This window comes from Acomys minous, assembly GCF_964271855.1.
Source record: "Acomys minous genome assembly, chromosome: 2".
NCBI classification, from domain to species: Eukaryota; Metazoa; Chordata; class Mammalia; order Rodentia; family Muridae; genus Acomys; species Acomys minous.
The window spans coordinates 137,569,939-137,585,848 of NC_140484.1; the positions used below are offsets into that span (position 1 = coordinate 137,569,939).

General features: G+C 40.1%; 1 protein-coding gene across 1 annotated transcript; it reads left to right on the forward strand.

Annotated features, from left to right (window-relative positions):
* Positions 1-5,979: 5,979 nt before the first annotated feature.
* Positions 5,980-6,952, forward strand: OR10A4 (olfactory receptor family 10 subfamily A member 4; the record flags this gene model as incomplete). The annotated part of the gene is made up of 1 exon (XM_084773664.1): positions 5,980-6,952. The coding sequence occupies exon 1, from the start codon at positions 6,005-6,007 to the stop codon at positions 6,950-6,952; it is 948 nt and encodes a 315-aa protein (XP_084629790.1). The 5' UTR covers positions 5,980-6,004.
* Positions 6,953-15,910: the final 8,958 nt, after the last annotated feature.

Consider the following 15,910-nt stretch of genomic DNA (forward strand, 5'->3'; position numbering starts at 1 on the left):
TGGACCCTTCTATTTCCTCATTCTCCCATACTTCTCTCACCTAGAATCCCAATAGGATGTCCTCCCCTCTATCCCAGTTTCTTGGTAAGTGAAGACTTCCACATGCTGGCGAGGATGTGGAGAAAGAGGAACACTCCTTCATTGCTGGTGGGAATGCAAACTTGTACAACCACTTTGGGAAATATATCTGGCGCTATCTCAGAAAACTGGGAATAAGGCTTCCTCAAGACCCAGCTATTCCACTCCTTGGAATATGCCCAGAAGATGCTCTAGCACACAACAAGGACATATGCTCTACAATGTTCATAGCAGCCTTATTCATAATAGCGGGAAACTGGAAACAGCCTAAGAGTCCCTCAGTGGAATAATGGATAAAGAAACTGTGGTAAATTTACACTGTGCACTACTACACAGCTATTTAAAACAAGGAATTGCCAAAATTTGTGGACAAATGGATGGAACTAGAAAGGATCATAATTAGTGAGTTACCCCAGAAGCAGAAAGACTCAAGTGGTATATACTCACTCATAATTGGATATTAGCTCAACATGGATGTCCAGAGGGGAACAGGACAGATACTGAGACTTGCTGCTGGACTCCAGGTGGAGCACTAAAAGTGGTATGGATGAAGGAGTGAAAAGGACCCAAAGGGTTCAGGAGCCCCACAAGAAGACCATCAAGGCTGGCAGATCTGGACCCAGGTGGTCCTGCACAAACTGCTGTACCAACCAAGGACAGTTTATGCAGTACACCTAGACCCCCTGTTCAGATCTAGCCAATGTACAGCACATTCTCCATAGTTGTAGGGGGAACGGGGACTGCCTCTGACATGAACTCTCATGCCCACAATTTGATCACTTCCCCCTTGTTGGGGAGGCCCAGGAAAGGGGAAGGGGAAGCAGGCTATCAGGGTGAGACCTGATAGGCTGTAGTCAGATGGTGGGGGAGGAGGACCCCTTCTGTCAGAGGTCTAAGGGGGAGAGGGAATAGAGAAGAAGAGGGAGGGAGGGAGGGCAGGAACAAGGATGATACAAGTGAGGGGATAACAATCAGGATGTAATCTAAATAAATTATAATAAATTAAAATTTTTAAAGTGGTTTATACACTATATTCTGATAATATTCTTTCTCCTCCCCCAACTCCTCTCAGATTCTCCACACCTCCCTACTCATCTCATCTTCCCTCTCTCAAAAAAAAAAATCAAAGCAGACAAAAACTAAGAAAAAGAAAATCAAAAAGACAAAAAAAATACCTAAATAAAACAAAAATTGCACAAAAGTACTGTAGTTTGTGTTGCCCACCTACTCCTGGTATGGGCCTGCTCTGGATTGTGGTTGATATACACAGTGAGACTTCATTGGAGGGGAAAAAAAAACCCTGATTTTTCTCTTTTCCAGTAGGCATAAATTGCTTATAACTTCTTAGTTAGGAGTGGAAATTGGATTTCACATCACTTTTTCAGTTTCAATTATTGCTCCAGAACGGTTAGATATTTGAGATTCTTGGTCATAGCTTTCTTTCATCTTGCTAGAAGTTTAGCGACCTCTCCAACTGCATATGCCTGTCGTTAATATGCAGCACCTGAGTAATGAGTTCTGGTCCTGAGAGCTGGAGTCTTCTCTTCTGCCAAAGTTAAAACCACCCAGAAAAGCGTCAAAAGTGAGGAAATGTAAAGGATGCTGACACACCCCTCTAATTTCTCTAGCATGCAAACCTTGAAGTGTAGCTAGACCACTGAGTTTTAACCCTTTCTCTGGTAGCGTCACAACCACAGGAAAAGTTGGAGCTGAAATAAAGACCTACATGCGATTAATTATAGGATCATAGGCTCTTCGTGAAGCTTTGTAGGAGTTAAAAAAGAGTTGAAAGAGTTGCCCGAAACTCATATCCATTGAGAAGTAAATCTTCGGCATCACCTGAGGAAGAAGAGCACTGAGGGAAATTATTAGGTTATGATAAACAGCAGGGAATGAAATAGTCTTGAGACCGAGGTTGAATCCTCTAGAGTGACAGGCATAGGCCCAGTGCGGAGTACCTCTGGAGTGAGGAACAGTGCACAGCTAGCTTAGAGACTGTTTCCAAGGACTGGCCCAGCCAGTGCACAAGATTTACCTGGAGTGGCTGGCACAGCCCTGAAACAAAGAGTCTTGGAGAATTTGACAAGAGTACAACCCAGAGTCCACCAGCAAATGGGATGGAGGCAAGCCTAGGCTGGACTGTCTCTGCAGTGACTGACTCAGAACAACCTGGAGCTTATCTGGAACCGCTGGCACAGTCAAAGCCCTAACTGAGGGCTCTCCTGGAGTCATCCATTCCCGGGTAGCCTGGGGCTGCTCCAGAGTGACTGCTACAGAGGAAAGCTTTCCCAAAATTTACATTGTCACATGTCGCTCAAGGGAGGTGAGTAAAGGGTGAGGGGTTATGGCAACCTTTCGTAAAGAGGACGGATCACCACCCAAAATGTGTCCTTTTTGGCAAATTTCTAAGAGATGGGAAGACAGACCAGAGTCTCATGCAAAGCACATGGAATTTTATAGAACTTGACAAAGTATGGATCCTGAAAAAAATGATATGAAATGATAGTGACATGTGTGATGTGCTTTGAAATGTTCACAGTGTTTGTCTGAATATTGAGTATTTCATTTGGCCCCTTACCATCCCCCTGCCAGGCACATGGGACATTTAGTAGAATAACAATCTTACATATTCAGAAAAGCATAGCTCAGAAGTTATGTCAGTGTCCACTTGATGATGGCTCAAAGGTTATCTAACCTTCAGAACTCTAATCTGCTTACAACAACAGAGCCCTTACCACTAAATCTGTGTGAACTAAAATCATCATTTATGTGGCAATTTTGCTAAGCACTCTTAAGTATTTATCTAATTCTTCCATTTAAAAAAAACACAGACTCTCCAAAAGTGTTTATCCTGAAAGGAGACACTGTGAACAGAGAAGTGCAATGAGGACGCTGTGGACAGAAGGATGTCACTGTCCAAACCACCAGCCTCAACTAAGTCCCTGCTATAATGCTCGCTCTCTCTCTCTCTCTCTCTCTCTCTCTCTCTCTCTCTCTCTCTCTCTCTCTCTCTCTCTCTCACACACACACACACACACACACACACACACACACACACACACACACAAAATCATAATTAAAAGCTCTATACTCACTGTTCTGTACGAGAAAGAAAACTACATGGGTTCTCCTGCACTGGTAACATCCTCACAAAGAGAACCTTAGCTACAGGAAGGCCATTTTCATTATCTACCCAGTGACTCCTCTGCTGTCCTTTATCTGCCTAGTGAGGAAAACAGAGAATCTAAAACTCAAGTGGAAGATGACAGGTATGAAAGAAAAGGACAGAGAAGAATACCTCATAGGGAGGAAATACTAAGAGGAAGGTTGGCAAGAGAGTAAAACAAATGAAGGAAAGTACATAATTATGACTATAGAGAAGGGGGCAGATGCGACACTCTAAATCAGACTTTTTTTCCCCTGTGTCTCATGCAACCCTGAGGCCTTGGGAAAATGCTCCAGCGGGCATTTCAGAAACCAGTAGAAAAGAACATGGTATAAAGATAGCTCTAAGACCTTGCCTTTCATTAAGTCTAAATCCTCATTCAGCTTAAGCATTGCCATTTGCTGACAGTACTTAAAGAGCAGGCTACCCCTGTGTGAAAGTCAGAAAGAACTAGCTGGCCATGTGTAAGTTCCTTCAACTTTTCTAAGTGTTAATTTTGATGATGGTTTTCTTTCTTCCCCTTTGTCACTTGCTCTCGAGTATCTGACTGGAGTCATACTGCTATGTGTACCTTACAGGGCTTCAAATTGTCACGGGTCACAGCTAGACTTCACTGGGTCATTGTAAAATTATTCAACAGCATTTTACGAGAAGATTTTATGAATCTTGTAGAAGCTACAGCTAGTGCTTTGTAAATGGTCTGTTGCTCTGTACACAAATATCAAAGATTTTTTCTTTTGTTGTTGTTGTTGTTGCTGTTATTCCTTTTTATTAAAAATAGGTACCTTTTCACATGATATATGCTGATGACTGTTTCCTCTCGCTCTGCCCCGCTGGATTTCTCCTCACCTTCCTTCTCATCTGGATCCACACACACAGCCGTTTCTGTCTCTCATTAGAAAACAAACAGGATTCTAAGGAATAATAATATAAGGTAAGATAAAAACAACAACTAATATATTGGCATAGAACAAAACAAATGGAAAGACAAGAACTCAAGAAAAGGCATGAGGAATAGATGTAGACATACACACCCACATAAGAAAAGGAGGGTGAAGATTGTTTTGTTTTGTTTTGTTTTGAGGCAAGGTTTCCCTGTGTAACTCTGGCTGTCCTGGAACTCACTTTGTGGACCAGGCTGGCCTTCAACTCACAGAGATTCACTTGCCTCTGCCTCCCAAGTGCTGGTTAATTAAAGGCATGCACCACCACAGCTGGCTGGGGATGAGGATTTTTAAATAAATATCAATCAGTAAGAACATTAAGTATTCCCTTTGTCTCTTCCATCCTTTCACTGCCTGACTTGTGAACCTGCACGGGACATGCACGTCTTCTTTTCAGGGAGGCATTTCTAACGCTCTCCACACCCAAATGCCTTCCTTGCTCACTGACAACTTTATTCTACAGCATTGCTCTCACTCACCACCCACATAACATGCATTACACTAGCAAAATCTGCTAGTAATGTATCTAATTATGAAGAAGGCAGTTTCTATGAGAGCAGATATTGTCACTCATCATCAGTTATGACTTTTGATGGCTACCACATAGAACATGGCTGGTATTCATTGAAAAAAAATGTTTTTTCTTTTGTCTTAGAAATTGGAATAGTTGGGCCCAAAGAGACTTTGGGCCACAGGTTGCACAGATTTACTTCTTATCCTAGAAAGCAGAAATACCATCAATTATCATAATCATCATGGATAGCTTTAACTGAGCATACATAACACATAAGATAACATACACACATTATAATTTTATTCCTTTATCTAAGATTATCATTATCAAGATTTGAAGATCTCAGTTTTGAAACTTGGTTACTAATGAAATATCTCTCTCTCTCTCTCTCTCTCTCTCTCTCTCTCTCTCTCTCTCTCTCTTTCTCTCTCTCTCTCTCTCTTTCTCGGAAAATCTTCCTTACTAGTGACATCTGGATGTTTGAGGTGGACTTTATTAGCATGTAATGTGTGACCAACAAATGCCTTGAGAACCAAGCACAAGTTAATCAAGAGGAGATGACATAAAGGCTTACACAGGGCATTAGGATTCTTCCATGAGTCTGATGTTATCTCAACTCTGTTCTCTTTGATCATATGCAGCTTCCTCGAGAGCTCTTCTTCCCTGAGATGCACATATGACCACTTCTATATTGTAAATCCTGATGACTGTAGAAATGAGGCTTCCTCCAATAATATTAAATCTTTCTCGATATTAATGGCCTTGATATTGGGTCTTTTTTAGAAGTGTTACTCAGGAATCCTTTCCATTTAAATGTTTTGTCTGTTTCTTATATTTGTTTTCTTTTCTGCCCTTTTGTTATACAAAATGTGCCAAGTAAAACTCCATCATCTTCCATTGAGCATCAAGACCTCTCTCTTCAAAATCAATTCACGTGTCTTTCTTAGCACTACTGACTATTGAAGAGTGCTAGGGCAGGAAGGTAAGTGGAGCTGTGCTTTCAGCCATTCTCTACAGAACACAGAAAAGCTTGGACATATACAAATGCATATAATGGGTCTCAGTTTAACTGGAGGGAAAAAGCAGGATTTTTCAAAACAGCTGTGAACTCAATAGTCAAAATTATTCAGTGCATTTCGGGAAGGACTGATGTTTTCCATTCAACGCTCATAACAAGTGTAGATAGCGTATGGAACCAAATGGAGTTGCTCCTTTAGGGTACAATAAAACCTTACATCATAACATGTGGAAGCTTTTCCAGCCTTCCTGAGTCTTGAATGCCCAGTGAAAGTGGGCGGAAGAATGACCTGGGGAAACTGGACAGTTGTCAGGGAATTTATTCTTTTGAGCTTCTCAGGTTTGTCCTACGAGGTTCAGGCTCTACTATTTCTCCTGTTTTTGATCATTTACCTAGTCACCCTCATGGGCAATGTCCTCATCATCCTGGTCACTACAGCTGACTCTGCCCTGCAAAGTCCTATGTACTTCTTCCTCAGAAACTTATCCTTCCTGGAAATAGGCTTCAACTTGGTCATTGTGCCCAAGATGCTGAGTACTTTGATACTCCAAGACAAAACCATCTCCTTCCTTGGCTGTGCCACTCAGATGTATTTCTTCTTCTTCTTTGGGGCTGCTGAGTGCTGTCTCCTGGCCACAATGGCATACGACCGCTATGTGGCCATCTGTGATCCCTTGCGCTACCCGATAATCATGAGTCGCAGGTCCTGTGCCCAGCTGGCAGCTGCCTCCTGGTTCTCAGGTTTCCCAGTGGCCACTGTGCAAACCACATGGATTTTCAGTTTCCCTTTTTGTGGCCCCAACAGGGTGAACCACTTCTTCTGTGACAGCCCCCCTGTCATAGCCCTGGTCTGTGCTGACACCTCACTGTTTGAACTGGAGGCCCTGACAGCCACTGTCCTATTCATCCTCTTTCCTTTCTTGTTGATCCTGGGTTCCTATGTCCGCATCCTTTCCACCATCTTCAGGATGCCTTCGGCTGAAGGGAAACGGAAGGCCTTCTCCACTTGCTCCTCCCATCTTCTCGTTGTCTCCCTCTTCTACAGCACTGCCATCCTCACATACTTCCGGCCCCGCTCAAACACCTCACCTGAGAACAAGAAGGTGTTGTCGCTCTCCTACACAGTTGTCACTCCCATGCTGAACCCGATCATCTACAGCTTAAGGAATAACGAGGTGAAGGCTGCGTTGAGGCGGATTGTTCGCAGAACCTTGGGCCCTCAGAAACTGTGACTTAGACAGAAACTGGCGAGGGCACAGTGTAAAGGCAAAACAGAGGACACTGGATTCTCCACGTGGCTACTCTTTCGGGAGACACTATGCACTCACTGAAATTTTGGACTCTCCACTAGGATCCGTTTGAGAATGAAAGAACACAGACGCCAATGCTGAGACTGAGGTACTGAGTCCTCTGGGCTATTTCTCGTTACTTCAACGAGGATCCTCTGAAAGTCCACAATTTCCTACAGCCCACCACATTTTTTTTAATCCTGAAATTCTTTATCAAGTTCATTTTAAAAACGGTTTACTTCAATCAATTTGTGATAAGACACTATCTACATATTTCAAGGACACCTTTAGCAGTTAGTGAAAATAATTACACTAATAAAACAATTAAATGCTTTTCACACTTTCACTCCTTATTTTCAATTATTTTTTTATTTGCATCCAAAATTTGACTCTGAATACCACATCAGGACCAGGCTAGCCCATGAATACAAAATATTGAACAAAATAAAGCTCTTGCCTAATGCAATTTGTAGCCTAGTAAGAAAGAAAGGCAATGAAAAAAAATACTTTAAACCTCCAGGGCTTATGATGGTTGCCAATTAAAGACCTCGGCCTCTGCTTCGAAAAATACAATGTGTCTCATCTACAGAAATAATATTCCACATTTACATCTTCTAAATAGCATATGCTTTGCACAAATAATCGCAAATTATCCACTAGCAGAATGAGCAATCTTTGGTAGGAAGGGTGCACAGGCTCTCCGGATAAGGAAAAGTAGAAAATTATGAAGACCTACTGTAGATAACCCACAGGTTATTTTGTTTTCTCAACTTTTTGTGCTTTTATTGTGATTGGATAAAATCATTTGTGCTTTAAAGACTGCTCACTTGAACAGAGCAGCCTCTCTTCAGAGTTCTTTCCTGTGAGCACATACAACTCTGGACTTTCAGCCAAGAGAAGCCTGCTATACTGGCAGCATGCATGTGTGCAAATATTCCCAAAAATGCAATGAGCGTGATTGGGTAAATAGAATTTACTGCAGAGCCATTTCCTTTCTACTGGTTTTATGAGCTACACTATCTATCTCTGACATAAGGGACTAGAACCACTTATTTCCTGGACAAAATGTTCTCCAGCACCATGGTAACAAGGGTTATCTAATAACAAACAGCAGGAAAACACATTATTTATTACAAGATACACATTACCTTTTAACAATAACATATACATATGAACATGTTTTTGTACAGTGTATAAAATTTAACAATGCTACTTTATACATGTATTGGTACTAATTTTTTTCTAGGGTTAGTGGAACACTAAGAATTAGACTGTACTAGTGTTCAGGGCAACCCATATTTAAGATGGTGCTTGGTGATCAATTCTGGGCTTGATGCCGAGCCCAAAGATAATACAGTTCATTACCAGTGGATTACTCTTTTGCACAGGATCAAATTGTAATCTAACCTCAAGTCACAAAGGATAAAAGTTGGACTGGCTACAAATTTAGGACTGTGTGAAAAGCATCAAAATTCTAAATACGTGGCCCAAGAAGGGGCACTGCAATCAAGACTGGCCATCAAGTGCAGCAAATATTTCTGTGAACCCTTTAAATCCCTCTCTATCTCTGCATTTAGGACTTGGCCTAAGTCTTCTCAACAGAGTAATTCTGTGAAGAAAATAGGATTAGGCAGCATCTGAGAAACAGACAATTTTATAAAACAGTGTGGAGAAATAATTCCTGCCCATGTCATGGGATGGAACGGACTGCCACTGGCACAAAAGCCCTTGCATACACTGCTTTAAAGAATCATGTTCTAAAGTTCTACCCACCAGGCCTTGAACTTCATATTTTTATTATAATTTATTTACATTACACCTCGATTGTAATCCCCTTGCTCTTATCTTCCCCCACTGGCTGATCACAGTCTATCAGGTCTAATCTGGATAACCTGCATTCTCTTCCTCTGTGTTCCCACAGGGCCTCTCCGCCAGGAGAGAGTGATCTAATCACAGCCACCAGAGTTCACGTCAGAGGCAGGTCCCCCACCATCCCCTCACCATCTCCACGTGGTGAGCTGTCCATCCGCTACATCTGAACGGGGCTCTAGGTTCTCTGCTTGCAATGTCCTTGGTTGGTGCATCCGTTTGTACAGGCCCCCCTGGGTCCAGATCCGCCAGACTTAAACTTCAAATTTTTTGACCATTTAAAAATTGGCTGGCTGGAGAGATGGCCCAACAGGCAAAGCGTGCGTTCTATTCTTTCAGAGGATCCATTCTCACCATCCACATTGTAGCCTAAAAGTCCTGTAGCTCCAGTTCCATGGGATCTGGCACTGTCTTCTGGGCTCCAAAGGCTTCTGTAAATATGCTGTACATATAAATCCACACAGGCACACAAGTGTGCTTATGTACACACACACAGGGGCTCATACACAAAATCTTTTTAAAGTCTTGAACGTTAGGGAATGAAACTTGAACATAGGTACATGTCCTTTGTCAGACACTTATAAAGTATAAAATAAAAAGCAGCTAATACAGCAAAATTCATTCAATAAAACCATTATCAAAATTCAATATGGTTGATAGTGATGAGATATGATAGATATTGATTTACATTCAGAATTTTAGATGCACCAAGGTAGGAAAGATGTTCCCTTCAAGGTTGACAAATACAAATAGCCAAAACACTATGAATTTAACATTTATATAATTCCTGATTGTTTCGTGGTTCTTCTTGCTGTGGGTAGTTTAGTGTGTGTGTGTGTGTGTGTGTGTGTGTGTGTGTGTGTGTGTGTGTGTGTGTGTAATAATATAAATGCATATGGAAAAAAGAAAAAATTAATTAAAATGACATCATAAAAAAGTAAATAATGAAAGTAGTTGCATTATATATCCAAAAAGTTCAATATGGACCGAGAATCACATAGGCTAACTCTAGATCTTCCCCTCTTCCTTCTCTCTTCCAACTACATCCCCACTGTCTCATTTCCAGTTGTATAGCAGAGACCATTTCTGCAGCCTCCCCTTTGCTCTGCTCCCATCTCCAGTGTGTCACACAGATATCTTTCCCGAACTCATCCCAGTACCACCCCAGCACCTGATCCCAGCAGGCATTTCCTGGGATGCCAATGGCCACTCCAGACAGAAAATAAGTAGGCTAACTGATGATCTTCACCTCCTACTCCTTTCCTCCAAATTGAAACCCCAAGTTTCAGCCCCAGCTCTGCGGCAGACCACCTTGTGCCAACCTAATGTCCCTATTATCCAGTGGATCACACAGATCTTCTCCTCCAGACTCCAGTCTCCCTACTCATCACCTTATCCCAGCTTCCAACTCCCTAAGAACCTGCCATCCAAGCTGGCCAGTGAAGCAAGTATATCATCAAAGCAGGTAGGCAAGTTCTGGATCTTGACTCTCCCTCCTCTTCTCCATATCCAAACCCACAGTCTCTTGTGGCCTTTCCCCACTTTCTCATCCCATTCCCAGAGGACTAAGCAGACCCTCGTAGAACACCCTGCTTTCCTCCCTCCTATAGACCTACTCATGACCCCCTCCTAGCCCATCCTCATTTCTAAGAGTCAGATGCTAATACCTAGAAAACATATTTTACCTGGAACCCACAGTGACCACACCTAGATTAATCCTGAGATTCACTGGAAATAAGAACAGTTCTACCATTTTGAGCCACAATTTGAAGCAAACTTTATTAAGTACTGACCTAGGCACTGGTGGATACATATTGTCCTGAATGTTGTTGGATGTGTTTTTATTCTATCATCCGGGCATCAGGGTTTGGGAAGATTGTGTTTCTAGGTGTTGATATATGGTTTTGTTTTTGTTGGGTGGGTGTTTTTTTCCTTAGTGTCTGTTATGCCCTCTGGAGGGTATGGTGGCTCTGTGTTGCCAAGTAGGGATCTCTTCTGAGATATTGTTAGTGTAATACCCAAAATTAACCTTAAGCTCTAACTGCTCAAGGACCAGGGCATTTCATGTGTGTTGGGGACACAAAATATCCTGAGTGAATTTTAAGAAAATGAAAGTATAAGATATGAAAACAGATTTGACAATCAGGTAGAAGTATGGTGTGTGTGTGAGGGGGGGGGAGAGAAAGAGAGAGAGACAGAGAGAGAGAGAGAGAGAGAGAGAGAGAGAGAGAGAGAGAGAAGAGAGAGAGGGAGGGAGAGAGGGAGAGAGGGAAGGAGAGAGAGAGGGAGGGAGAAAGTGAGAGAGAGGGGGGAGGGAGAAAGAGAGGGAGAGAGAGAGAGAACTATTGACAATAGGGAAGCTTCTAATGAACTTGAGAGTCAATAGAACCAGGAACTCTAAGGAATGTGACTCAAGAGCCCATTACTGGGCTTCTCTGAAGCTGTTATTCTAAGACATCTCAGGGTTCAGTTCAGGAGCAGAGGAGCAATGATAAATGTACACAGTAGTTCTCACCACTTTCACCACACGAGCTCGAGGACAGAAGGTCTCAGCCAAATTAGGGCTGTTTGCAAATGCCTTTGACTATCGTAAACTAGGGAAAAGATATATCTTTGTTGTGGGATTTGTTGAGCAGAATTCACACAGCAGGAGGAAAGTGTATTTTATATGTAGGCTACAAAAGTCAAATAAAGAGCTCTGAGGAAATCCTCGTCAACAGAACAGATCATGGAGAAGACAGAATGTGAGAGTTTGAAGACACGGTAGAAATATTGGAAAATTAAGAACATGAAAAAACTAAATAAATGTGTATGAACAGCACGTTTAAGATTGATGAAGTGGTATGAAAATAAATCTATAAATCATGGATATAGAAGAGGAAGAGGAAGAAGAAGAGGAAGAGGGAGAAGAAGAAGGAGAAAGAGGAAAAAGAACAAGAAGAAAAAGAAAAACAAGAACAAGAACAAGAAGAACAAGAACAAGAAGAAGAAGAAGAAGAGGAGGAGGAGGAGGAGGAGGAGAAGAAGAAGAAGAATTTCAAGCTAAAGACATAGAAAACATTTTCCATAAAATCATGGAAATTCCCAAATGTAGGAAAAGAGATGACCATCCAGATACAGGAGGCATTTACAATTAAGAAGACCAGGCCAGAAAAACACATGCCTAATTATATTATAGTTAATTAACCAAATACCCAAAATGAACTATATTGAAAGATGCAATAATTGAAGGAGAGTGGAAAACATCTATGATAAAAACAGGATGAAGGAATTCACTACCCCTAAGACAGCTCTTTAAAATATACTTGAAAAAATTCTTCAGGCTAAAGTGAAAGATAAATACACCCATGAGTCTATACTAGGTAAACAAATGAGGAATAGAAAAATGTCAAATACTACAAATCAACAAAATAATAGAAGTCATTAATGCACCTCAGTAATCATTTGAAATAACAATGTCTCAATTGTTTGATCAAATGACAGAGCCTAGACAGTGTGGTGGTGCATGCCTTTAATCCCAGCACTCCAGAGGGACAGGAAAGGTGATCTCTGTGAGTCTGAGGCCTTCTTCATCCACATATTAAATTCCAGGCCAGACAAGGACTCCCAGTGGGACCCTTCCATTAAAATAACTAAATAAAAAGATACAAAGTAGCAAATTAGATTACAGTAGGTACCTATAATGTCAGATAAAACCTTAAGGTGAAAGAATGTAAAAGGTCATCCAAACAAAGTAACTAGAGACAAACAATCGTTATTGTCATCAGACCTAACAAAATAAAACTCCAACTAAAATTGGAAGATACAATGAAGGTCATTTCATAGCAATTACTGGAACAAACCATCAATGGACATTAGAATATTAAATATATATGTACATAGCATGGGTAGCACATAATGTCATTCAACAAGCACTTCTAGTTGTAAAGCAGATTAACCCACAATGCAAGAATAGTGGGTAATTTCAATGCTTCATTATCATCAATAGACAAGTCACTCATGCTGACTTCCTACATCCATCATGTTCCAGCACCAAGTGCTTCAGTTGCTGTTCCTCATGAGAGTAGGACAGCTTCAAAGAAAGCTTCAGATCACAATTGGTCCAGCATTTCAGACTATCCCATGCAAGACTTCTATTAAGCATGGAATTTCTCAACATTTAGAAACTGGACCATAAACACTATTCCTAGTGTGTTTAACCATTTCCCCGATTTTATTTGGGCCCCTACAAAGGTATTATTCATCCAAAATCAGCTGGAGAAACCTTAAGAGAACAATGCCCCCTTTCCCTTAAGGGCGATTGGGCAGGTTTTCAGTTGCTTTCTTGGGCTATAGGGGGTTATTTTCATTGGCAGTTGCTAATAAGTTACTATTGGTCTTATTCAGAGAGAAAATGAGATTGAGATGTCAGGGATGTCTCTCTTTTCCTTTATTTTACATTCTTAGGTTTGGACATAGGGGTTTTAAGAAAGAAGGGGGGAAAGAAAAGAAAGAAGGGGGAATTTAGAGATATATAAGAAAGATAGAACAACATGCAGATTAGTGAATCTACTACTCAACTTAATGCCTTAATTGTTACTCACAAGGTTATTTTTAATTCATTGTTATAGAATTTTGTATATAGACACAAAGTAAGTTGCTGTAGATTTCAAATTTAAGATTATTCTTCACACACATTGTATATTTTTCCTTTCTAATATGAGGTATTGTACCCATAAAACTCAATTAGAATATAAAGTTTACTTACAAATCTTTTAAAGTACTATTGCTGGCTGTTTAAGATAAATAAGTCATACATGTTAGTTGTTGGTTGAGCAAATCATGGTCAGTAAATTACTATTCTATTTATATACAAGAATATACTCCCTGGGTTTAACAGATAGATATGAGTCTATAAAAAGATAAGGTAAAATAGTTAGATAAGGTCTTCAAAAACCTGAGAGACCTACAGAATGTGACATTTAAAGATGTTTTTATTAATTTAAAGATTCATTGACAATAAGACAGGTTAACTCCTGGCAACGCCCAGCCTACCTCAAAGAAGATGATGAGCATCCTCATGAAGACGGCTTCAAATGTGGCAAACCAGCCACTGGGCAAATGATCCTCATTTTGGCCACTGAAAGAATTCTGTCTAAAAATGGGCAAGCTTGGATACAGGCAGAGTTGATGGCCAAACTCTGCCAAGACAGTGTAAACAAGTCCTCAATAGTTCCTGCCTCACAAATATGTCTGTCAGATATATGGGGCCAGAAGGCTGAAGATGATGCTGCAATGCTATAGAGAGTTTTTGGGTGACCATTCAGGCAAGAAACTTTCTCTGTCTTTTTTTTTTTTCATTTTGGAAGCTGCTAATCTACACTTCCTGTTTACTCAGGTAATTTACTTTATTCCTTCTGAAGTCTCTGATTGGGTTGAAGAACAGATAGTTTAGTTTTACAATTAACCTTAGTTGCTTGGGAGTTAAGATGTTTTAGGTCTAGATAGATGTTTTAAGTTGATAGAGATGAGATATGATATAATTTTAGACTCACCAAGATAGAAAAGATGTTTTCTTCAAGGTTGCCAAATACAAGTAGCCAAAATACTATGAATATAACATTTATATAATTCCTGATTGTTTCATGATTCTTCTTGCTGTAGGTGTGTGTGTGTGTGTGTGTGTGTGTGTGTGTGTGTGTGTGTGTGTGTGTGTGTAATAATATAAATGTATATATAAAAAATGAACAGGTCACTCTGAGTAAAAAAACAAAACAGAAGAGTTAAATGACATCATAGAGCAAAAGCATCCAACAGCTAGGTACAAAGTTCACCACCCAAACAGTGTAGGATAAGCATTCTTCCCTGCATCCCATGGAACTTTCTCCTACATAGATCATGCAAAATGTCACACAGCAAGTATTAAATAATGTAGGTATTTTAAATAATTTATTTTTCTTTCATGACCACAATGAAGTAAAGCTAGAACTAACAGCAAGACAAAGTACAGAGCACACAGATGCTCATAGAGATTAAATGACAAAAGGACTTCAAAGAATTTCCAGGATTTTATGAAAATGAACACAACATATCTCTATCTATGAGATAAAGTGACATCAGTCTTAAAGGGGAAATTTATAAATAAAAGCAACTTCACTAAAATAATCAGAGATACCTCAAAAATGGCTTACTATAGGGACTTGGAAGCACAACACTAGCTATACAAAATCAGTAGATAGAAATAATTAAAATATGGGCTGAAATTTTAAAAAGGAAAATTATAAAAACAATACAAATAACAAATAAACAAAGAACTTATCATCACAAAAGATAAAGAAGATTGACAAACTTTAGATAAACTAATCACAAGACAATGAGGAAAGACCCAAGTTAAGAGATGTGAAATTTGAGACATCAAAGCAAATAGGAATGGAATGCAGACAGTCACAAGGACATACCCTGACTGTGTATCCCATTAAGTTGTAATATTCCTGTAATATTCCAAAGAAATGGATGAAGTTCTAGATGCATGTGACTTATAAAAGTAAACCAAGATATAATAATTTAAATAGCTATAATGAGAAGAGAGATGAAAGCAGAGATAAAAAAGAAAATCAACTATAGCTAAAATTGTCCAGACTCAGATGGGTTTATTATTGAATTTGAAGCTTAAAGATTTAACACCAATATTTTTCAAACAAATAAAGTAGAAAAGGAGAGGCTGCTACTAAGCTTTCTCTACAAAGTCAGGACTCTCTTGATACTACGACTGGAAAATGACACAGACAAAAAAGAAAAGCATGGCCCAGTTTCCTTGGTGGACACAGATGCAGGACTTCCCAATACAAAAATTACAAAGCAAATTCAAGAACACACTAAAGAGATGATTCTTTGTGCTCAACAGGGCTTCATCCCAGACACACAGGGATGGATAACCATACACAAATCAGTACATATATATCACATCAAATAAGTGAATTAAGAACAGAGATCACATGATCGTCTCTATAGCTGCCAGAAAAGGCTGTTGAAAAGAATCTAATATCCCTTCAT